At 37.0% G+C, this 24,873-nt stretch overlaps 1 protein-coding gene and 1 long non-coding RNA gene across 5 annotated transcripts; one reads left to right on the forward strand and one right to left on the reverse strand.

Annotated features, from left to right (window-relative positions):
- The first annotated feature begins 10,436 nt into the window (after window positions 1-10,436).
- Window positions 10,437-18,631, forward strand: LOC148726899 (uncharacterized). The gene is made up of 14 exons (XM_088728035.1): window positions 10,437-10,603; window positions 11,207-11,926; window positions 12,086-12,169; window positions 12,627-12,662; window positions 12,946-13,002; window positions 13,592-13,716; window positions 14,090-14,172; window positions 15,039-15,121; window positions 15,565-15,651; window positions 16,199-16,286; window positions 16,592-16,667; window positions 17,068-17,471; window positions 17,887-17,922; window positions 18,375-18,631. The coding sequence occupies exons 1-12, from the start codon at window positions 10,489-10,491 to the stop codon at window positions 17,242-17,244; spliced, it is 1,731 nt and encodes a 576-aa protein (XP_088584161.1). The 5' UTR covers window positions 10,437-10,488; the 3' UTR covers window positions 17,245-17,471; window positions 17,887-17,922; window positions 18,375-18,631.
- Window positions 10,599-24,526, reverse strand: LOC148726900 (uncharacterized). 4 transcript variants are annotated; one of them, XR_015989688.1, is made up of 5 exons: window positions 23,851-24,526; window positions 20,425-20,537; window positions 16,694-16,742; window positions 14,404-14,469; window positions 12,720-14,137 (listed from the first exon to the last, which is right to left on the reverse strand). It is a non-coding gene; the product is annotated as an uncharacterized LOC148726900 (long non-coding RNA). The 4 variants fall into 4 exon arrangements; XR_015989690.1 differs by lacking the exons at window positions 12,720-14,137; window positions 20,425-20,537 and adding an exon at window positions 11,890-11,914 and having other exon boundaries at window positions 23,851-24,078; XR_015989691.1 differs by lacking the exons at window positions 12,720-14,137; window positions 14,404-14,469; window positions 16,694-16,742; window positions 20,425-20,537 and adding exons at window positions 10,599-10,905; window positions 11,800-11,914 and having other exon boundaries at window positions 23,851-24,511.
- Window positions 24,527-24,873: the final 347 nt, after the last annotated feature.

Here is a 24,873-nt window from a genome sequence, read left to right on the forward strand (position 1 = left end):
TTTTCGAGGGGGGAGTGGTAATTAATGGAAGATACCTAGATGGAGGTTTTGAGAAACGTATCTCTGAAGCTATTTTCTGCGGGAGAGAAAGTATATTTGTATAGGTAATCACATGATTTCGAGTACAATTTGAAATAAATAAGCACGAGTAAATTTTTTCAAAGACTAACAAAATTGCATGAGCCCGTCGGGCGAGTGCAATTTGTGGTCTTTGAAAAAATTTACAAGTGCTTAATAATTCCAAATTGCACGAGAAAACCATGTGATTATCTATTAATAATATACATGAAAAAATACGAGGTAGCTTCTCATAACTACGCAGAAGAAAAGCGCGCGCATCACATGCAAAAATAATTTATTCAAACCCTGCAAGTGACATTGACCAATCATTCTGACCAATCAGAATATCTGGTTTGTTTCTTTCTTTGCACTGAATTAACTCTCTTCTGCACTGAATTAACTGAAAACTGTATTCATCTTAACCAATCAGAACTGAGAAATTTTCTCATGTATATTATTAAAAGACGAAGAAAATAGCGCGCGCATAGAAGAAAATATTGCCTTTTGTAAGACAATCTCATCGGGCTTTGCCAAACCTCAATAACATGCAGATGGGGAAAAGATATCTTAAAACTTACCCTTATTATCACATCCCAGAGAAGAGTTCCCATATGAGATATCCTAATAAGAGCTAAACTGAGCGCTAGCTAATGGCAGAAGACGCACAGACTTATCAACACCTGTTAACGCTCGACTGCCTTTTGCTATCCGGATTAACGGTGTGTCACTTCACGCAAGGAACACGCAAGGTAGAGTTTTTTATTGATCAAGTGACCCCTTTTATTGTCCTGTTCGACTGCCCTTTACTCAGTAATCAAGACAGTAGATTTATCCAACAATTCTCGCAATTAGTCAATTTGCTTTTACTGAGAAAAGTAGATCTAGATCTACAATACGAGTTAATTCAAAGTGGTAACGCTATATGACGCAATACACTAATCGCAACAATGGGACTTTTCGCTGCCATAACCAATCTCAAACACTACCACTTAAAATACATAAAACACACGTGCCGTTGGGGAGCGTTGAAGAGCGTTTAGTGCCATCCAAATCTTTGGAAGGCTTCAAAATACGACGCACAACAAATTTGACCCTCTCGAAAACCGGTCTCAAATTACTTACTAAAAAAACAGTGTTTGCGTTTTTTATTGAGAACGATAGAATACCCGACAAACATGCTCAAAAAATACTTCTATACATTTAAAATATGTCAAATAAAATTTTAAAGAAACGGCCTAACTATTACGGAGTGTTCAGTCAAAATCAGCCGCGTTCACAACCATACTGAAAATCACGATACTACATTACGACGCAACTGAAGTGCCTGTGCCTGCACTAAGTGAGGTACTGTTTTGAAAACAAACCCGCAAGGCACTATGGTATAACGTGGCGCAGCGCACTCTGGTTAAATGCCATGCATTCTGGTATAAAGTAATTGAGTTCAGACTTCAAACCTCTATATATTGATTTCGTCTTAAATCCTGATTATGTTGCTCTTAGCTCGCTACTCTCGCTGTGTAGCAATAAAGAAGGCTAAAAAGAAACGCTTTATTTGGAAGCTTTGATGAATCTTCATACTCTTGGAGATCGTCACAAAGTACTCAGTCAAGAAATAGGCATTTGTAAATTGTCACAAGCAAACGGGACGAGAAAAGTATTCCAAACGTATCACAGGTGGCCCAAGCTCTGTCACAGGCTCTTTCACAGTGAATAATTAAAGAGTTTGTATAGTGGTTTAGTTGGACTTGCTTTTGAGCTCGGTAAATGTAAAGTTGTGTGAAATGATCAAAGAAATAAAGTCTTACCTTCGTAGAGAGTAGTCTGTGTTGTTCTCCTCGCGATTTGAGGCCGTTTTGATGTGTTTTAGCTTGACGCCCTAAATTACCTTGCATAAAATACGGGAAGGTCGGAAACTTCTGTTGACACATGCTCGCCAAAATCGCTCGAAAACAACACTCAAGAGTAAATGCCTATAAAAATCCAGCAACCAACGGCCAGAGTGGAAATTTTTTTTTCGCTGATATTTTGCCCATGGATGGGTATTGGTACGTAACTAAACGTGATGTAGTTTGTTTTCAGAAAGGCCGCTTCAATTTGGAGAAAATCGAAAAAATCTATTTTTGCTGTCGGCGACTTCAAAACAGCTAAAATTGAAGACGAAATGGGTCGTTCTCAAAATTTCGTTTGCATGCTAAAGGGAAGGAAGATGGATAAGATATTTTCTGATGCGTCAGTTCATGGACGGTTTTACTTCTAGTTCGCTGACAAATATTCACCTTAGCAGTTGAACAGCGATCAATAATATTTTAGAACTGCTTTATTCGGATCATTCAAGGTTTCCGGGAAACGAGCCCAAAAGCCCCTGATCAAAAACGACCACGATTCCTCGTTTTGCCAAGCTTCGACATACGAGCCTCGTTTTTCCAATCGAGCCTCGATTTTTCAATCGTGCCTCGATTTTGCAATCGAGCCTCGATTTTGTGAATGATCCAATGATCCTCCCAGATGGCAGGGATCATTCGGATCATTCAAGGTTTCCGGGAAACGAGCCCAAAAGCCCCTGATCAAAAACGACCACGATTCCTCGTTTTGCCAAGCTTCGACATACGAGCCTCGTTTTTCCAATCGAGCCTCGATTTTTCAATCGTGCCTCGATTTTGCAATCGAGCCTCGATTTTGCAATCGAGCCTCGATTTTGCAATCGTGCCTCGATTTTCCAATCGAGCCTCGATTTTGCAATCGTGCCTCGATTTTGCAATCGTGCCTCGATTTGGGAGGGAGCCTAGGGCGAGCGAGAGCGGTCATGTTCTGGAAAAATTGTCGAGTTTAATTTGTGAACTCGGGAAGTTTTCGAGGAAAGAAATAAAGAAAAAAGGGAGAAAGAAAGAAGGAGAGTAAGAAAGAGAAAAAGAATGAAACACCATATTCTGGTCGAACTGCAAATTTCCTAAAATTCCAGAGATTATGTGGTTCGCGCCATACGAAAAAGACAAGAAAGAAAAAACCAAGAAAATAACAAGATCAATGAGAGTTCTTATCAGTTAAAGAAAAAATTATAGTCTGCCTTTCGTAGAAATTCCATCTTTTTTAAAAAAAAAAAAAAAAACCGAAAAGAATGCGAACGAGAAATAGCCCGGCATCGAAACTGGATTTTTGGGTGGTCACTAACACTTCGCCTTTTTTTTTCTTTTTTCCACAGTTTAGGTATATTTGAGTGATTCAGCTTTCTTTCAGTTTTCGTTCACCTTTCTTTCCTTCGTTTATCATTAACACAGTACGTTTCATTTTATAGTTTAACAACTAAAAGAAGTCGTGAAGCTCTATTTCATGCTATCATTATCATTATTTCTTTCGTAGCACAGATTAAAAACAACGTTGGGGTTTAGCTTTAATAGCATTAGTTAGTATAACGTAATGTGTTTCCAGATCTGTTTTCTTTTCTCCTAAATCTTTAGGTTATAGCAGCATCCTTTTCCGATCGTGTGTCGCTAAAGTGCCTTTTACAAGAACCTTCTACAGTCCTCCAACCCACGGTAAGTTCTTCTACAAGCTCTAAGCAATCTTGGACGATCTTTGATTGAAAATATTCAACATTATGATCATGGATGACTTTGACTCCAATATCAAAACAAGTATGGGGAAGCGCTTGTTAAAAGTGGCTACACATTTTGGTTTAGAGAATGTGATTGAAGAACCGAGTGGGATTACGGAATCTTCAAACATAACCATAGACCTGATCTTTACGTCCAACAAATCCAAGGTGAAACTTGCAAGCGGTCATGACCCAGGGATTTCTGATCTCCATCTTGAATATGCTTTGGTGAATTTGCGAAGGCAAAAGTGAAGTCCTGTGATTAAATAAGTGACTTATTTTAAGAGCCTTAACTCTGACCATCTCAGACAGGACCTCGATACATCACCCTGGAGTATTTGTGGAACTTTTGATGATGTGGGTTATGTTGCTTGGGCCTGTGAGTATTTGTATAAATACATAATGAATGAGCGTTTAAAATCCTGTAAAGTAAAGGTTCGCACCAATGGACTGATGTGGATGAATAGCATTATCATCAAGGAGATGAATAGGAGATATATCTTGTTAAGAAAAGTTCAAAGGAACCCAAGTGATACAGATGCATGGAAACGGTATAGCAAAAAACGTAATCTTGTAACTAAGATCACGAGAGAAGCTGAAGCTGAATGTTGGAAAGTTAAATTTTAAAGTGCAAAGAGCTCAGGTGACTTTTGGAGGTTGGTACGCCGGTGAAATGCATGGCAAATCAAAAGGCAATGTAAGTGCAATTAAAAATGAGGATGGAATTATTACAATAAATTTTAAACACAAGGCTGACAGTTTCAATGACTTCTTCTCTAAAGTTGGTGAGAGGCTTGCAAATGATATTCTAACAGATACCAGTGGTAATGAACATCAGCACATTTACCAAATTACACCTACTATTGAGCCAGTACAACTTAATGTCCACAAGATTAAAAGGGTGATCGATAAAAGAGTTAAGCCTGGAAAAGAATGTGGCCCTTACAACATTACCTCAAGGGGACTCAAACTTGAAGGAGATGCTGTAGCAGTTGGCCTGTCTTATGTGATGGAAGTAAGTTTAAAATCCCCAATTTACCCTCCTCGATGGAAGCTGAGTAAAGGGAAAGCTGTACCCAAAAAGTTACATAGCTCTAAAAGAGGTGACTTTAGGCCTATTTCTCTATTGTTTATTCCTAGCAAAGTGTACGAGGGCATAACAGGAGATTCCATTGACTGCCATTTTAACAAGTCCAACAAAAGCCAGTGGATTTTTAAAACTGGCAGGTCAACAGAACTCTTAATGCTGCACCTGACTGAAGTTTGGAGACACGAACTGGATAAAAACAAAACTGTGGGGGTACTGTTTATAGACTTTAATAAAGGCATTTGATTACATTTGTCATAACACGATGGCCCTCAAACTCCAAGCCTTTAGATTATCAGGGAAACAAAACAATCTGATTGAAAATTACTTATGTGAGAGAAAACAGTTTGTCGAGGTTAAGGGGCAAAGATCCAGTGAAGTGACCGTCAAGTTTGGCGTACCCCAGGGACAGTACTTGGCCCCAGGCTTTTTAGTATTTACGTCGATGATCTGCCTGAAGTGCCTGGTTGTGGAAAGATGGAAATGTTTACTGATGACACAACTCTATATTGTATAGGCAATTCCCTTGATGATGTCAGCCTTAAGATCCAAACTTATTTAACTGATATAGCTAAGTGGTGTCGCAGGAACGTTTCACAATTCATCCCGATAAAACTGAGGTTATGCTTCTTAACAGTAATGCTTTCATTGGTCCTTTAAGACCAGTCAAACTGGTTGGTCATGCCATTAACTTTGTCAACAAGTCATACTATCTTGGGTTTATGATTTACAAGAAGTTAAGCTTGGACCCCACATCAAAGATCTATCAATATATATGGTCAAGAAGGTAAAGCAACTGCGCAGGTTCAAAAGCCCTCTCTCTCATATCTTGGAGTCCATATATTTTAAGGGAATTTTACCAAGCATCACTTATGGAATTTTTTGTATGGGGTAAGCAAAGTTAGGTGTTTTAGAGAAGATTCACCTGAGGGCTGCCAAGGTTATCTTCAAACAACACGGAGGTACTAATTCCCAATCAGTGATACCGTCTTCTTAGAAATCCATAAGTTATTTCTATAAGATGAGGCTCCTTTCTCTGACACACAAAGCTTTTTAGGGGATCAATCCTGAGCAGGTTGTAACAATTATTAGGAAAAGTCCAAATATACGAAATATGAGGGACAATTTAAAACTAACTCTGGAGCTACCAAACTCTAATGTTGGAAGACTGTCTTTTAGACATAGGTCTGCAATAGCGTGGAATTCTTTGCCTCGTTCAGTTAAGAACGTAGAGGATAATAAGAGATTTAAGAACAAACTCCGTTCTCTTTCAACAATTATTGAAAAGATATCTTTTAATCAAACTGCTCTAGTTGGCAACGAGGATTTGGTAAATTGTAAATATTTTTAGGAATTTTATCTTACTACCTCTATTGAAATTTATGCTAGGATTATAAACCAGTTTGAATCACTACTCACATTTTAATTTATGCTAGGATTTTTCTACTTTTTTTTTGTAATTACTTTACTTAAATAGAAGCTAGATTTGTCGCAGGTCCACATCAGCTTAATGCTGCCAGTAACCAACCTGCGTTACCAAATAAATTATCTATGTATGTATGTAGGTATGTATCAAATATTGTGTTTTCACACTTGTGTTCTCGTCTCTTGAGTATTAAGGCTCTAGAAGAATCCTTTTTCAATTTATTGATCTTGCAGCATGCCGCTAAATTGCCTTTTGTAAGATTTGTTTCGCAAAACAGTATTTTATACACAAAGTTTTTGTCACTATCACCTGTTTTTTCTCACTTGAGTTCCTTTTCCTTGAGTCTTTAGGCTCTAGCAGAATCCTTCAGTTTCAATGTATTGATCTTGCAGCGTGCTGCTAAAGTGCCTTTTGTATGATTAATTTTTGTTGGAAAACAGTATTTTGAATGCAAAAAGCCTTTGTTACTATGACCCATTGTGTTTTCTCACTTAAGTTCTTTTTCCTTGAGTCTTTAGGCTCTGGCAGAATCCTTTTTCAATTTATTGATTTTGCCACGAAAGAAGACAGTAATTTTAAATAAACAAATCTTTGAAATAGGTCGATCTGCAAACTTCCTTAGGTTGTAGCAGCATCCTTTTCCGAGTTATTGATTTTGCAGCGTGTCGCTAAGTTCCTTTTGTAAGATTTGTTTTTGAAAACAGTAGTTTTTAAAACAAAAAGCCTTTGTTACTATCAACTCGTGTGTTTCCACACTTCTGTTCTTTTCCCTTGAGTATTTAGGCTGTAGCAAAATCCTTTTCAATTTATTGATCTTGCAGCGTGCCGCTAAAGTGCCTTTTGTAAGATAAATTTGTGTTGGAAAACAGTATTTTTTAATACACAAAGCCTTTGTTACTGTCACCTAGTGTGCTTTCTCACTTGAGTTCTTTTTCCTTGAGTCTTAATTAAGGCTCTTTCAGACTCCTTTTTCAATTTATTGATTTTGCCTCTAAAGGGCCTTTTGTAGCTTTTATTTTGGAACACAGTATTTTTCAATAAACGAATCTTTGTTTTAGCATCATTTCTTTTTTGGGGGCTTGAGTCCTAAGGCTCTTCCAGAACCCTTTATCAATTCGCACTTTGGCGGCATACTTTCAATTCTGTTTGCCGCTAAAGTGCCTTTTGAAATATTTATCTTTTCATTGTTAATTAATTAAAAGCTTTGTTGTTATTACTTTGTGTGTTTGGAGACCTATGTTAATAAAGACATGTCTGTTTCAATTCATTTTTTTAGCATCTTGTCACTACAGTGCCATTTTAGTCTCCCATTTCCCTCTTCATTTTGAGGACTCCGTTTCTTTAGGAAAACAGAAGACTGACCTTATATTATCAGCATCTTTTTTTTGCTCGAGTCTCTAAGCACTAGCAGAATCCTTTCTTTTTTATTTAAAAGCTTGCCGCTAAAGCGCCTATTGTAATTGTTATCTTTTCAAAGCAGCATATTTTAATTAAAAGCTTTATTATTACTTGTTGTGTTTGCAGATCTACGATTATAAAGACAATTCTTTTTCAATTCATTGTTTTAGTATTGTGTCCCCAGTGCCTTTTTAACTTAAACAATTGTTTTCAAAATTAGGTTTTCTCTGGCAGGGGTACACCCAAGAAGCAGAATCCGCGTGGGCCAATTTGAAGGCTCCAATTAAGGCACGGCGTGGCATAGCACGTGATGACCTTCAGTCGTACCTTGATGATAGGATGTGGAGGCAATGGCGAGGTCTAGATAATGTGATTGGTAATTTTTTGCCTGTTTAAGCCTCGCAATATAGTAACTACGTAATTTAGGTTAATTTAGTTTTTGAGGCCAGGAACAAGGCGATAAAGAGTACAGTGGAATTCCGATTTCTTAAACTTCTGATAAACATAAGAGCAAGTTAAATCAATCAAAGTCATCAAAGGCTGCGAAAAAATCGGACAAAGAATTCAGTACAGTTCGTCTTGGGGTAAAGAAACCACTTTCGGTAAAGTTATCGGGAGGCTCGAGAATTTGAAGGATCGGGGAATATACAAATGCCTCAGAAACTACTTTCAGAAAATTATTCTACCTAATAAATTATAATCACCAAACTCAAACTCCTTGAAATTTGTTGTGATAGCAGGCTAGCTCCTGAATCGCGAGTGTGTGATTAATTTTTTAATTTTCATTTTTTTTTGGAACGCCTGTCTCATTGACTGGTCCTTAGCCTAGTATTTTATCAGCACTTTGAGTACTACTAAAGGGGTGGGAAGACGATGGCTATGCTATCACTGTTCTACCTGTTTTAAAACGACTTTACAAAGCAAGGCAAAAACTGCAGAAATCACCAAAAACCACGTCGGACATACTAGGAGTGACTAAGTTTTGTCATTCTTATGTTTAACATGTTCGTATTTCGGAATACTTAGTGTTGTAAATCGACCATATTTCGTTCCCCATTCCTTATAACGCATTCAAATTCTCAACGGTTCCTCGAATAACTTAACACCGGGTCACACAACGGGTGACGTTTCCATGAAATAATAATACATTTCTCCTCTAGACGTGAGCTTTACTACTTTGGACGCCCATGTCCCAACTGTCTTCTTTTTCCAAACCCCTGCGGTTTCTTTTTGTTGCGCACTCCGTGAACACACTTAAACCCTTAACTAACGCAACTTCTAGGGTGGTTTGGAAAAGTTTCGAGTATTTCTATCGCTCATAACCTTTACTATATACAATAGTGATGTGATAGCGGAAATAGTGTTTTAGTATAACATCCCACTGGGGCCCCCCTCCCTTCCGACAATGAAGTTGATTGGTATCAGCTTTCTTATTCATTTTATTGAGCGATGGCTGGTTGATTTTTCCACCTCACACCTTCTTCCTTTTCCAAACCACTGCCAGCGGTTTTTTCTTCTTTTGCGTAATCGAAATGTAAGGAATAGAGAGCTGTGCGAATAGACTTAACCCCTAACTAACGCCACTTCTTGAGTGGTTCGGGAAGGCTCAAAACCTTTACTTTACACAAAAGTGATGTGTGATAGCGGAAATAGTCTTTTGGTATATTACTCCACTGGGGCCCCCCAACATGAAGTTGATTGGTTTCTGTTTTCTTATTCACGTGCTGGACTCGTGCTTTTAAGGCAGAACAAAAAAGGGCCTGTTCGTTTGGATTTCATCAATAAATCACTTGACTGAATTGACCAAGGATATTCGAACATGGGAGATTCAGGCGATTCCAGCTCTGGAAGCGATTGCGGGTCACCTCAGCCGATAGGAAAGTCAACGAGTAAAGTGTTCGTATGGCTGAAGGGAAAGGCGAAGTGTACACCGCGTGGAAATCCGTGGGTACTGCTGAATCGCGAGGGTAGAGTGAAAGACATTAAAATTGGAGGCAACCATTCGAGTGCAAAGATAAAAGAGCTGGTCAAGGAAAATTTCGCTGGACTTGCGGCTGTTGACTTGGATAGGTAGGTTAAGTACCAAAGCACTTTATCCCGCATGCAGGTTGTTTGCATTGAATACTGAATGTAAACTCAGAAGTGTGTGGTCACGTAAAACCCAGGTAGAGCAAAACAATTCAAATTTTACCCACGCGACAAAGGATTCAAAATTTACCACTTATACTTTAGCTATTTGCTTCGGATCATTCATTAAAACCAAAGTATGAGCAGTGAACTTGCTACGAATGTAAGGCCTGCAATGGAGTTAAATGTGCACGTAATATATAAAAACAGCACCTTTTATAACACGTGTAAGGTTGGGCCGAAATTTAGCCTGATCCACCCCATTTAGAGTCATTTCACGCAACGTCATCAAAATTAAAAAAGAAAGGAATTATCAGTCGTTACTCGAAGACTTACATTTAAACGGATTTTCAGTTTGATCAGAATACTTATCGCTCTAAACTACGCACAGATCTGAATCTTACCGAGACTGTTTCGATATTTAACTTTTTTTATCTCTTCTATTCTTGACTTTACCTGTGCAATGGTTACACAGTGAAAACAGGCAATTGGTAAAATTATTTAATTAAGGAAAGCAGGAATCTCAACTAGAATTTCCAGATTGAAAGGAGGCTAATCATTGAGGCAGGGGGAGTGGGTAAAGGAGTAGAGGGGAATATGGACTGGAATAATACATGCCAAACAAGTCTAGAAACTTATCATTGATCATCTCTATTTAGATTTGCCCCATACTTTATTTACTATTTAGTGAATTGAAATGTTATTTCATATAGCCCCTGTAAACTGTACGTAGTGTCGATGTTGAACTTTCCTTTCCATAGAATTCGTCTATACAAGTCTACGAGCCGTGGGAGCAAAATGGAAAAAGGTTACAGAGGCATACCAGACGCCAAGGAAATATTTAGAATTTATGGCAAGGGGAGTTCCAATTCCAGGCGCATATACATGGTTTTGCAACACCCGAGAAATGGAGGTTAGTGTAAACTTTAATAATCAATCAAGGGTTTGTGTCATTGCAGTCAGCACCAAAAGATCGCATTGAGTGCATACACATCTGTGTCATGTGACCCATAAGTAAAGATAGTAAAAGCCAATTTTGGCAAAGCCACAAGATAACTGTGCTGCAAAGGCTGGTCTTTAGCAAATTTGCATGTTGACATGAATATAACTGTAGTGGAGTAAAATATATGGCTGCAGTACCCACAAATGCCTGTTAGAATTGCAATAACAGCGTTCTGGAAATAACAGCCTCCTTGAAGTGGAAATACATTTTTGCTGCAATTAAAAAGAAAATCACCAGTGGTCTTTGAAAGACAAAAGCAACAACATAACCCAATTAATCTGCTGAGAAATAAAAACTTTGATATTTAAATTCTGACTTTTCAATATTTACCCTTTTAATGTTCATTACCATTGATTGGCCGACTGGCAATAAGGATCTTTGCCTCTTAAAAATTTTCAATATTTGTTTGTCATAGATTTATCAATAAAAAACTAGTAATTCTCGCATCTTTCCACTATTTTAATGGTAATTCAAATGGCTGATTTAAATTCTTTGTTTTATTTCTCATCTCAGGATCTAACCCTAACCCTGAGTCCATACCAACACCAGGAGTTACCAATCCCAACCACCCTTCTCTCTCTCTTCAAATGAATCCCACTTCCAATGCTGCCTCCCTCCATTCTTCCACAAACCAATCACAAGCCTTCCTTCCTTCTGCTCAGCCCGATCCCAACCTACCCTCTACAAACCAACCACAACCCTCCCTCCCCTCTGCTCAGCCCAGTTCCAACCCAGCCTCTACAAACCAACAACAACCCTCCCTTCCCTCTGCTCAGCCCGGTTTCGACCCAGCCTCTACAAACCAACAACAACCCTCCCTTCCTTCTGCTCAGCCCAGTTCCAACCCACTCTCTACAAACCAACAACAACCCTCCCTTCCCTCTGTTCAGCCCAATTCCAACCCACCCTCCACAAACCAATCCCATCCCTCCCATCACCCTGAGCAGCCCAATTCAGACCCACCATCCACCAACCAATTCCAGCCCTCCATTTTCCTAGCTCAGCCTAATTCTAACCCACCCTCCACAAACCAATCCCAAACCTCCCTTCCCTCTGCTCAGCTCAATTCCAACCCTTCCTCGCTTTCTCAACAATCAACCACTCACCCAAATCCCAGCTCATCTCAAACAAGTGTGACAAACTCAGTCATCCAGCCAGGGACTTCCAGTGATGAAGCAAGGGTGGCAAATGGTGTTGTTAATCAAGTGGACTTGACATTGCCTACAAGTGAATGTAAGTGTTTGATTGATTTGCACACTAGTTATAAACTTAGTTAATGTTTTTTTATTCAATCTTCCATTTGCATCTTGACTGGAAGCAGGTGACCCATCTGCCCGTATATGATTATGATGTGACACAATTCAAAACTGTGTTGTGTTGTTTTTTGAACAGATGGTGTTTCTGCTCTTGATGACATGGATACCAGTGACCTCGACAGGAGCTATTTAGCTAGTAACCCAGTAAATGTTGACTCAGGTAATACCATGGTGAATGATTAAAGAGCATCAAAATGCTGGTTTTTTTATTTTCCCTCTATGACCCCCCCCCCCCCCCAATCATGATCTTTGGCTATTGCAGACCAAAAACCCAATCCTGATTGGAATATCTAATAGTTATCTCCGGGGTGGGTAAGGATATTTTCTGAAAAAAGCATGCACATTACACTAGAAATCAAGTTTAAAACTGCAGATAGTTTACATAGATGATTTCAAATTGTATCATGTAATACCATTTATAAGGCAAATTTACAGAGCACTATTAAAAGCCAGTCTTTTAAGTCTTAACACTGAGAAAGTGCCCTACAAAAGTAAGCCAAGTCAGATTTACACATTAGGTATGATGTAAATCAACAATATTTATGTGAGACTTATCAAGAAATTAAATCAAAAAGGAGGAAATTTTTACACCATATATTTTTTTACATTTATTATAGCATGTCATTTAACTGGCACAGAACAGTGGGAAACAGGTATCTTTCTATAAAATGGATTAAAAAAGAGATACACTTAAAAAAGCCAAAGTGGGATTAGCTTGAACATAATTTTATTTACTCAATAATTTAATTGAAAAACAAGAGAGATGAACAATTGGGTCTCCTGTTGATGAAGAATAGGATAATCTACAGTATTATGGTAGAGTACAGTGTGATATAGACGGATAGACTGACTGACTCGTGCAGTTTTGTAGCATGAAGTAATGCACAATAAGTAATGTTCTTGAAATTCATTCAATTTTGTGCCATTACATTTAAGCTGGGGTTGTAGAAGAGGATATGAGTTCCTTAGGAGTTCTGGATCTGAATACTCGAGGTATGTTGGAAATATTGTCAATAATTTAATAATATTTTCAATAATTTATGAGTTCCTTAGGAGTTCTGGATCTGAATAATCAAGGTATGTTGGAATTATTGTCAAAAATTTAATGCAATTACATGCAGGGCTCTCCCTGGATGATGACTTTAGATAAATTTCCACCAGATACAAAACAATATTCATGCCAAAAGTAGCATTTGAACCTAAAATAGAAAGCTTAACCTTGCTTATACCCTATGTAGCTGTCTGATTCATATTTCAAACTACAGCAAGAGTTGGGGAATGGAAACAAAACAAAAAAAAAAACAACAACCCTTAGAAGATTTTGGCACAGGTCCTTAATGGTGACAGTTCAATTGAACACCATTACTATTTGTAAATAATAATATTGCATAAAACAAATAACAAAAGTGCTAGAAATCTGGAATTGGAGTCTAAAATATACTTGTTATTTCAAGAAGGAAAATGGAAGAAGAGTTTGAAAAAAACCCAACCCTTAGAAGATTTTGACACAGATGTCCTTAAAGGCTGACAGTTCGATTGAATACCACTACTATTTGTAGACCACAATATAATAATTTTGCAGTGCAATGGTGTGTCGACAGACCATGGGATGTGCTTTACTGTGAACAAGTGCTGATGGAGGTAGCATCAGCCCATGAGGATATTCTCCTACCAATCTTTTTGAACTTGACATATGAGGAGGATTGTGTTAAATAGCGATGTTATGTTTGCCTGGATGGCTTGCAATTTTCAAGGAAACTGTTGTAAATAAATACAGTTAGCATGCCTAGGTGTCAATGTGTTGAGTTAATGAGAAGTAAAATATATTAGCAGTCACATTTGAAATAAAAATAGCCTGTAAACTTTTGTGAAGCCACATTTGTCATATGTCAATTTCACTTGCTGAGGAACAGACCCATTTGGAAAAGTATACTACAGTTACTGTCTGTCAACTTTAATTTCTCTAGGTGACATATAGTCCTAATGCATGCATTGCAACAATGCACTGTGTTGCATCATAACACCAAAAGAAATAACATTAAATCTAACTCTACTTTAATTTATAAATTTGTGTATCTAGATGTGTCACCAGGCCAGGTCTGACCAGAGAAGCATGGTTACAGTGATCCTACAAGAAGGTGACAACATACCTGATGTGATAAGGTGACTATCAATAGTTAATAAAAGGTTATTTTTATCTCTAAAAGCAGGCTGCACTCTGCAGAAACAGCTTCCGATTACACTAAGTCACAGTGACAAAATAAATAGGTTAATATCATAGTTCATAATAGTTAATTTTTCTTATTGAGAGACATATGCATGAACCGTGCCTTTAAACTTTTCTGTGTATATAACTTAAAAACACATGGAGACATCAAAAGTGACCATGCTTACCTGGTGCAATGTGTACCCACATGACAATTTTTTTGTACATAGTAGGTTACTCCAACTGACTGGTTTCTGTGTTTTCAAACATAAATTACATTATAAGATGCAATGAATATATAAAGTTCATATATTTTTGAACTGCGGTATTAGATACGTGTGATGTGCGATCCTCGCAGTAGATAGTGCTACTGCGAGGATCGCACATCACACGTATCTAATACCGCAGTTCAAAAATATATGAACTTTATATATTCATTGCATCTCATTTATCACTTTCATGGGTTTATTACGAATCAACTTAACAGCCTGCTCCCAGTTGGCTTGTTAGCTCAATTGGTAGAGCGCTGCACTAGTATCGCAGAGGTCAGTGGTTCGAGTCCCGTACAGGCCTGATTTTTTTCAGGTCTGATTTTCGCTATTGCATAAATAGCGCTATCTACTGCGAGGATCGCACATCACACGTAAATTACATTATAATTTGAAATACAAACATCACGCTTAAACATCACTCACAAACATCACAAAGGGTATTCAAGATTTTTAATATCCACTGTATGATGCATGCATGCTATATTTCACATTAAGTAGTAAATAATTTTAATTAGTAATCAAATATGTTTATCTCTCTCTTAAATCATCAGGATTCTGAATATTCTACATGGAGTCAATCATGGAAACTTATACTTTTGGATAACTAAAGAAAAATCCAGATCTGGGAGAGAAGGTATTGAATTACTATCCGTGTTTTGGATGTTTACTAAGATACGAGACAAAAAGGTCAAAGTTAAAAAAGTTTCCTAAGTCTTAATGGCTAAACATCAAGATTGTAATGTAATTCTCACACTTTACTAATATTTAAAAATGGATACATCTGAAGTACTGATATTGTGTACTGTAAAGAGTGTGTGCATAGATATGTTTCTTCATTATTAAGGGATGTTGACATCTCCTGTTCCCTTCCAGGATGTACTTATAATAGGGTGTTTTACTTTCTGTAGTACTGAGCATATCAAAATATCCTGTTATCTTCTAGTCTATGTTGTGTTTCCTTATGCTATATTTAGTGCCCCATAACAACCTCTACGCACCAATAATAGATGCAATAATGCCCATAATTGTCAATGTTCTCAAACTCTTCTTACCATTTTATGTTATTTTTTATGACAGTGAAAAGAAAATTTGGAAGTGCTGGGTCCGATTTACTCATAATGGCACCCACAACTTCTCAGCCTATCCTCATAGAGCGTTTTTGTGGTGAGCATTTTAAGAATGTAAATAGCCTCAAAATACAATTTGTTCAAAAGGTTGGTAAATGTTAATGAAAGGAATTTTATATTGATAATAGTAATAAGCTTTTCTTGGCAAATAACGTTCAGTTTGGAATGTTTGAAAAGGATCCCGTGCCTGCAAGTCAGTCTGTACTCATTCAATTTTAATGTCATCACTATGTGTAGGCACAAGTCAAAACAGACAATAAACATAAGGAAGTTTGAGGAAAAACTCCCATTGCTTTAAAAGCGCTTCCCTTACCTTAAGTCTTATATTAATTTAAAGATAATGTACTCTTTAATTTTAAGGTTGACTTGCAGTCATGTACAATATCCCAAGCCATCATCAGGCACCAGTATACTACCTACATACCAGTTTGACCTTGCATAAATGTTGCCACTTTTTGGTAAATTGTTTTAATATGTCTTTTTGGCCCCTTTTTAAAAATTGAACATCATAGGTTAATATTGATCTGATTTGACTTAAAGATGGCTGGAAACAAAATTGTTGTATTTTGGATTCTTATAACAAGGAGACAACCTAAAACTGGCAACAAAGGAAGATGTGGTGGATGCAGTAAAAAGGGCAGCAGATGCTGTGGATGCATTCACAAGGGAATGGTAAGAGATCTTTAATATTCGATAAGATAAAGGTAGAAATAATTATTTCCAGCTTGTTACCCATTGACAACCTTATGATCTTACAGAAAATTTTCATAAACTCATATAGCTCAAGTCTGATGTGTTATTCATACATCAGATACTAAGCTGTTTCAAACAATGTCTTGTTTGCAATTAACAAACATTAAAAAACCCTAGGTGTATGCAAATTATGTGGTTAATATGTTTTGATTATCCAGACAGATGCAGCAAATCAAAGTGAACACTGGTGAGATTCACCATAAGTTATTCATTGTTTCCAATAGGGAGAGGTTAGAGCAGGATCATTCACTTAAGAGGGAGCAGGAGAGTGCATTGCAAAAGGCAATAGAGGATGACAAGGTAAATAGCTTTTCCCAAATACTTACATAGCACAAATAATGCCAATATCAATTATGTCAATCGTGGCATGATTACCTGTTGGAAATAAACAAAAATGAAGAACACATTAGGAGAAAGTCAGGCAATGAAATGAGGATTATTTTTAGAAGGCTTCCTTTAAGACTTCAGGAGCCAAAACAAGCACCAGCCATCAAAGTATGGCCCAAGTTTCAGAGACATATCCCCAAACAGGAAAGGAAATGAGTGAAATGAAGTGATTCAACATAAATAATACTTGTTACCAAAAAAACTGCTATAATTACCACTTTCTCTTTTAAGACTTAGCAGCAGAAATTTCAAGATCTTTTTTCTACATTATCAATGAAATATTACTGAGGTTGTCATGTATTTATTCTGTAAGATTAAAGAATCAAGCAAGATAAGGAAAGCCCGACAAGCCAGAGTTACAGATGTCAGTCAGGAAGAAAAAAAAGAGAAAGTGAAAATCATCCTCCGCCACTCAAACGGCAAGGAAGAGCGCCAGTTCATCAAAGGTGCCTTCTTCCAGGTACATATAAACAATGATACAAATTATTAAACTGTAAATAGCACTTTGGTAAAATTATGTAGACATACAGTGATTGGCAGATAGCTTTTTATAAAAAGAAATCTAATCTTTTTCCTGTTTAAATGATATAGGAAATATATGACTGGGCAGGCTCCAACAATGCTCTCCCATTACACTTCTCTATCCAAAGAGGTAGGGAAGTGGTAAAACATGGAGACCTCTTGGAGAGACCAGAGGTGCTTCATATTCATGAGAGAGTAAGTAAATAATAATATTGCATAAAACAAATAACAACTACAGTACTAGAAATCTGGAGTTGGAGTCTAAAATATACTTGTGTTATTTCAAGAAGGCAAATGGAATGCCTTTGGTGAATTAAAATTTGTTCAAAATACCCTTTTAATCCTGATTTTTAGAGGTGGTGGAAAAAATATGGCAAATGATATGCTATCTCCTGGTATTTCTTAGCACACAAAATTAATCATTATGAGATACATAATACAAGTATGAATTTTGAGGGGATTTTTGCTTGCATATTCACCAATGTGCCTGCATGAGGTTTGAAAGTCACAGTTGTAAAGTGTTCAAACAGCAACCCTGGTAAATACTGTGGAATTTATGTATTAAACCTTATCTTTGATTCTGTTAACTTGTTTTTTTTTTTTAATCCAGGATGAGGCAGAGATTAAATCCCTTCTGGGATCAGAGGTTAGAAAAAAGTGAATACAGATAGTAACAACTTATCTTTGAATGTATGATACAACACCACATATTAAGTAAAGTGTATGCTCGGACTGGTCAATTTGCTGCAAATTATCTGCCTACGAGTGTGTGACATGAAGCAAAATGGCACAAGTGATCAAAACAGAAAAAAAGAATGTGTATTATTGAAGAAGTAAACTGGAAAGCTCTTATCACCATAGCCAGTCTTTAGTATAAACCGTTTCTTTCTCCACACAGCCTAATTTTTCAGTTTGATTATTATTAAAAGACAAAATCTTCTTTTTTGACTATTCATTTTGTATACCCAGGTTGAAAGTTTGGGTTATGACCTGAGTTTTATTCATAGAGTTAAGCATAAATTTTGAAATTGTTAATGGTAAGGAAATAAGAAATGTTAATTCTGGGTCACATGATGGCTTTCCTCATTTTGCCTGCAGGTGACATTCCAAGGAAATATTCCCGATTTGCAGTTGGAGGGTGACCCTTCATCCACAATACTAGGTGAGGAATACAAATATTATGTATTAAACTAGTAATTACCAAAAAATGAAAAAAACAATGTAAAGAATAAAAATGAAGTACCTTCAAATGATACTGAACATGCATGAAAAGCAGACCCAGTCTTAGCAAAGGTAATGCAACCCAACAAGAAAATTACAGGTAATCTGCCTTGCTCAGTGATAATAAGCAGAAAATAAGGAAAAACATTAGGACTACATGATGTTCCTAAAAACAGAGATAACATCTTTCTTTAAAAAATTTCAGAAGAAATTGCCTTAATGCCAAAAATCAACACTGGTCATATGTTAAGTTATGTGTTGAGGGCTTATTAATTTCATATTTGTTACCTGATAAACAATGAGAGTCGCCATACAATTCTGTAATTTACTGGATAAATCATCATCACCTGTATTGCTTGAGCAATTATAGTAAAATATAGGTATATTAAATTGTGTATTTTTACATACTGAGACTAGTTCTCCTCCTGACAGATGAAGATTCGAACACAAGCAAAACAAATGAGGTAAGGGAAGTAGTGCACATTAAAATGTCACGTAAAATTATTGGTAGTATGCTACATTATGAAAACCCTACCATAACATATTGCATTGTATGTTCCATAGATCATTGACCAAAAAAAGTTGACTTAAACTTAAAAAACTCGCATGTCCCTTGGGACGAGGTTCTTTGTAGGCTGTGACACTTAGGCAGACTGACGGGTCCCTTGGGACAAGGTTCTTCGTGAGCCGCGACACTTGGGGCAGACTGAAAGGTCCCTTGGGACGAGGTTCTTCGTGAGCCGCGACACTTGGGGCAGACTGACAGGTTCCTTGGGACGAGGTTCTTCGTGAGCCGCGACACTTGGGGCAGACTGAAAGGTCCCTTGGGACGAGGTTCTTCGTGAGCCGCGACACTTGGGGCAGACTGACGGGTCCCTTGGGACGAGGTTCTTTGTGAGCCGCGACACTTGGGGCAGACTGAAAGGTCCCTTGGGACGAGGTTCTTCGTGAGCCGCGACACTTGGGGCAGACTGACGGGTCCCTTGGGACGAGGTTCTTCGTGAGCCGCGACACTTGGGGCAGACTGAAAGGTTCCTTGGGACGAGGTTCTTCGTGAGCCGCGACACTTGAGGCAGACTGACTGGTCCCTTGGGACGAGGTTCTCCGTGAGCCGCGACACTTGGGGCAGACTGAAAGTTCCCTTGGGACGAGGTTCTTCGTGAGCCGCGACACTTGGGGCAGACTTAAAGGTCCCTTGGGACGAGGTTCTTCGTGAGCCGCAACACTTGGGGCAGACTGACGGGTCCCTTGGGACAAGGTTCTTTGCGAGAAGCATTATTTTGTGCAGACTTACTTAATGATCTTCATGTGATCTAGTTCTCATTTTAACCAAAATAATTTAAGATATGTCAATATACATACAACTGAACAAAATGAACTGTCATGGCTTCCTCCTGCATAACACTAACATCAACACCTGACCAAATAATATTAACAACAGCAAGGTGGAACAACTGACAGTATCTATTATCACTATAGTTTTAAATAAGGGTCATGCTATAATGTAAACAACTTATCAACCTAAATAACTAAGTAAATAGAGATCATGTTAGTAACATCATTTTCCAAGTGTGTTTAGTAAAGGTATTGAATGCCCTATTTTAATTTGCCATTGAAATATGAGGTCATGTAATTAGATTGGTTCATGTACATTTCATTAGTGACTATTTAATTTTATAATACTATATCTACGTTATAATAGTCATGGTTATAAAGGAAAGTAAGAGATTGAGGCAGTGGCATCTTGGTTTTTGCCATTGTCCCTTGTTGTTAAAAGTAAGTTACACGTGACTCTTGTGGATGGCATACTTCCCTTTACTTTTTATCTTGTTTCAGGAACCACTACCAGGTACATCTGGAATTATTTTTGCACAAGCAAGTGAGAAGCATATTATCTAATAAGTAAAATAACCAGTATTTTACCAACCAGTAAGGATACTGATTTTAATGTTGGTAAAAGTGGCCATCTCTGATGATAGTTGATCCACTGGCATCCTACTGCATTTTAGAGGATAACATGGCATAAGGATGTCATTAGAGCTACAAAAGAATTTAATCAGAAGGTTGAACAAAATGATTAGTCTCTATTAGAAGATATTGAAAGAACATGGAAATGTATATTCTTGACCTGGAGACCATGGATTATGGAAATTTCCTACTGACCCTTTTAACTAAGGCCCCTACTTAACCTGGCAATCTATAAAGCATTTCCCTCCAAACTGGGACAATAAAATTATCAGAGAAATATATGATTGTGAGTCAACAGCAAGAAAAAGAAAATTACTGGTCAGCCTACAATGTCTAAAATTATAACTTTTTCCCCAGAAGAAGGACAAGAAATAGAGGAAAGTTGTGTAGACATCAACAAGGAGGAGAAGAAAGTAGAAGAGAAAAAGGAGCAAAAGAAAGAAGAGGAAGTGAGGGAGCACACAGAAGAAGAGAAAAAGAGGGAACATAAAGATGAAGAGGGGAACGAACATGTTAAACATGAAAGCAAAAGGAAAAAGAAGGACAGGAGAACAACCTCAAAAAGAAAAAAGCCAATGGTGGAAAATCACCCAGAATGTTAAAAGTTTAAAAAGACTTTAAAAGGACCCTTGTCAGCCACACCTTTGTTTCTGTTTACCTGTGGATGTTTTCATATTTTATTTCATGTAGAGCAGATCCAAATATAAAAATGCACAATCAAACTGCTTAGGGTAATTTAAAAGACTTCCAGAAACACAACTTGGGACAATGCAATAAAATTTCACTTTCCCATACATTTCACATATTTTCATGGTCATCAAAAATGGTAGAGGCTGGCTAGAGTCCTTCAAAATTTGTTCAATAGAGGCTGCTATAAAGCAACAAGTTAAAAATGTTCTTTGTTTTGATGATAAACAACAAGTGTAGAGCCCAAAACTTCAGTTCCTAATGTAAATATGGTTGGTGTTATAAGGAACTAAAAGTGTTCAGTTTAGAAATTAGTCAAAGTGGGTCATATGTATTGCATGACATTTTATATTGGGTCATTTGAAAAACAAATGGTCTGGGTCAAACTATGATCTTCAAACTTCCAAGAATTGACATCATTCAAACCATCACCAGTATGTCAGAGTCTTTATGCTTTTCAAGGTTTTAGTTGTTTATTGTGGTAAACAATTCATCATAAAGTGGAATCCTTATTTTAAAAAATTACAGACCAATCTTGAATATACGATGTCAAAAAACAGCAAAATATATTTTTCATTTCATGCTTTCTGACCCCAAGTAACTGATTGAACTTCAAATCATGTTTCCGGGTTCAACTGCCATTCTCTTTTGCTTGAAAAACACTAAGCTTTTGTCCTTGTTTCATAACAAAACATAAACACAAGAACAAAGACAACAAATGAAGCATCAAACGATCAGTAAATCAACATATGCAAAATGTCTAAGTAGGCTCATACTAAAATTGTACTCATACCCACGTAATCTGAAATGCTAGTCATCTTAATATTGTGCCCTCATCTAAGGATAGTAAGCACATTTTTTTTTTTTTTTGGTTTTCTTTAATTATTGCCAGCTGCTTTGGAAGTACTTAATATATACCTGTATGAGCTAACTTGCTTTTTGTTTGTTTCTTTGTTTTTTAGTCTGTTTTTACATCAGTAAGAGTCCACAACCATTTCATTTAGTGTCAGAATAGAATATTCCAAATAAATGAAACAAAAACATGAACTAGATCGAATACTGGAACTAGTTATGATTTGAATTTAATAGTTGATGTTGCACATGCAATATAAAAGACTTCTAAAAGAGTGCAAAAATTTAGGCTTCTATGAAACTATAAACCTTAACCACAACCATGTTTACTTTACTGAAAGGTGTGACATTGGCTTCCTTGGGTGAGAGCACAGTGATTTAATATCTAGAGTAGGGACCCCTTGGCTTAATTCTTGCCTTGCACTGAAGAGTAGGCAAAGTTAAAAGTACATTATACAGTACATACATATATATGTATATATAAAAAATTGTGGCAAGAAGTTAAAACTCGTTCATATTTTGAAGATGATCCATAAGCATGCAAACCAAAAAAATGTCCCTAGTTAGTCACACCTTTATTTTAATTTACCCGTGGATATTTTGATATTTTATTTCATGTAGAGCAGGTTCAACTTAAACAACAAACATGGCAGATTTGATGTTAAGTTTATTATTTACTATGGTAAAATCAACTTGTATTTATTAAATTAATAGGTATTAAAATATTCAATTCAGTTACTAATATCAAAAATGTCTTGCTTTTTTTTTTAGTCATGATCGCAGATAAGGATTAAGGTTTTTTTTTTCAGTCAATAAAGTGCGCTAGGTCAGGCTATATGAAAATTAAGGTCAGCTCAACAAGCACTTGATTATTTTGTTAAAAGTGAACTGTTGCAGTTGTGTCATAGCTTTTACAGTTGATTAGTTTGGTGGATCTATTACAAAGTTAATATTTAACATTTTAGGAATCTTATTTGTTCTGAACTATCAAATTAATTCATAAGAATTAATTTCTTTTAACTTAATTGTCAAGTCCATGTTAATCTTACTAGTCAACATTTAATTTGGTTATATCAACTAAGTTGAAATTATAAATTAGCCACTGTACTGTAGAGAGTCAAAAAGCTGAAGTTTCAAGTATTGGCCCTTAACTCTGACAAAGGGTTAATGCTCAAAACGTCAGCTTTTTGAATCTTCAGGGTGGCCAGTTTACAATTTCATCTTAATTAATCTACCCCCACTGACACAGCACCACAGTTTCTTTAAAAACCTCCAACGTTCATTCATTTGTGAACATTTAGTCAATTTTGATTTAAAATAGATTCCTCTGCTATAAAAAATATCACAGTATGATTGTGTTTCACAAAATTATCTGAATAGAATGAATGAAACACAAAATTGGATAACAAATTTAGCTTCAAAAAAATTATAGTATCCCACCACACTTTCACATGTTCCATGAAATGCTGCTGAGCTATCATGGTCTTGGAAAATGGACATAAGTATAGTTAACATTATTCTTCTTACCATTTGTTTGCAAGATGAGAAAATTTTGCTTTTGTTTTTTTCCATTCCCACTAATATGAATGTCAGCTGGTAGCTATGCATACGCGTGACTGTCTTGAATTCTGGTGCCGGAATGTTAGTTTTACTCATCCTCTACTCAGTCTTTTTTGTCCAAACCATTTTAACATTTCCTAAGAGTTATGTTCCTTTTTTGGCTAAAAATGACCAATTAAAATTGGAACGAAAATCTATCGAGCTTACGTAACCGAAAACTATGAAGCAGCAAGTAGGAACAAACACCCTCCGGTAAAACAATGTACCAGAAGAAACCAATGCTTACCTTAGGACCATTTCCTCCATCTCTTTAGCAGTGTAAAAATATTCTTTCTCCCTCTCGCGTTCTTTTTAAAATTTCAAAGAAGTCCTGAGTTTGCGACGACAAGTTTGCTAGAACATGACCACTCTCACTCGCCCCAGGCTCCCTCCCGTATTTAGCCTCGATTAGAAAATCGAGCCTCGATTGGAAAATCGAGGCACGATTGGAAAATCGAGGCTCGATTGGAAAATCGAGGCTCGATTGGAAAATCGAGGCTCGATTGGAAAATCGAGGCTCGATTGCAAAATCGAGGCACGATTGCAAAATCGAGGCTCGATTGGATAATCGAGGCTCGGGATCAATGCTGCCATCTGGGCACGGCACACGAAATCGAGTATAACGAGGACGTTAAAAAGAACGAGCGCGTTCTACACGAAATCGAGTATAACGAGCACGTCAAAAAGGACGAGCGCGTTCTACGCGAGATCGAGTATAACGAGCGCGTTCAAAAGAACGACCACGTTAACCTTAAAATCCAGTACAACGAGGACGTTAAAAAGAACGTCCTCGTCTATACGATTTCATCGTATGGTTCAACGATCTTTCATAACATCGTGCTCGTTGTCTAAGAACGTGTTCCTAGACAACGAGCACGAATCAGATCGTTAACGTTACCAGCGAAACGTCGACGATCTAATCCTCCTCAACCGACGTTGAATCGTATCAACGGAGCAGAAGTACAGAACGTGGGTTCTACGAAATTCCAGTTAATATCTCACTTTATTTTCAAATCACAATATTTTTGTGCAATTGCAGAACGTGATTTTTACGAAGTTTCAGATAAATATTTTATTCGATGTTCCCGTGCTAATATCGGTAGATAACACACAAAAGAAGTAAATAGAGTGAATAGGGTGGAAAAGGGAAGAATGTACTTTACAGTATTTGATGATGGATGTTCTAAGCGATTATTTGTGAAATAAAGAGAAAACCACAGAGGATAATTCTTCAAACACCAGCAGTTTATTAAACATTGATCCTTAGGAG

Source organism: Stylophora pistillata, chromosome 7 (assembly GCF_964205215.1).
Source record: "Stylophora pistillata chromosome 7, jaStyPist1.2, whole genome shotgun sequence".
In the NCBI taxonomy this organism is placed as follows: domain Eukaryota; kingdom Metazoa; phylum Cnidaria; class Anthozoa; order Scleractinia; family Pocilloporidae; genus Stylophora; species Stylophora pistillata.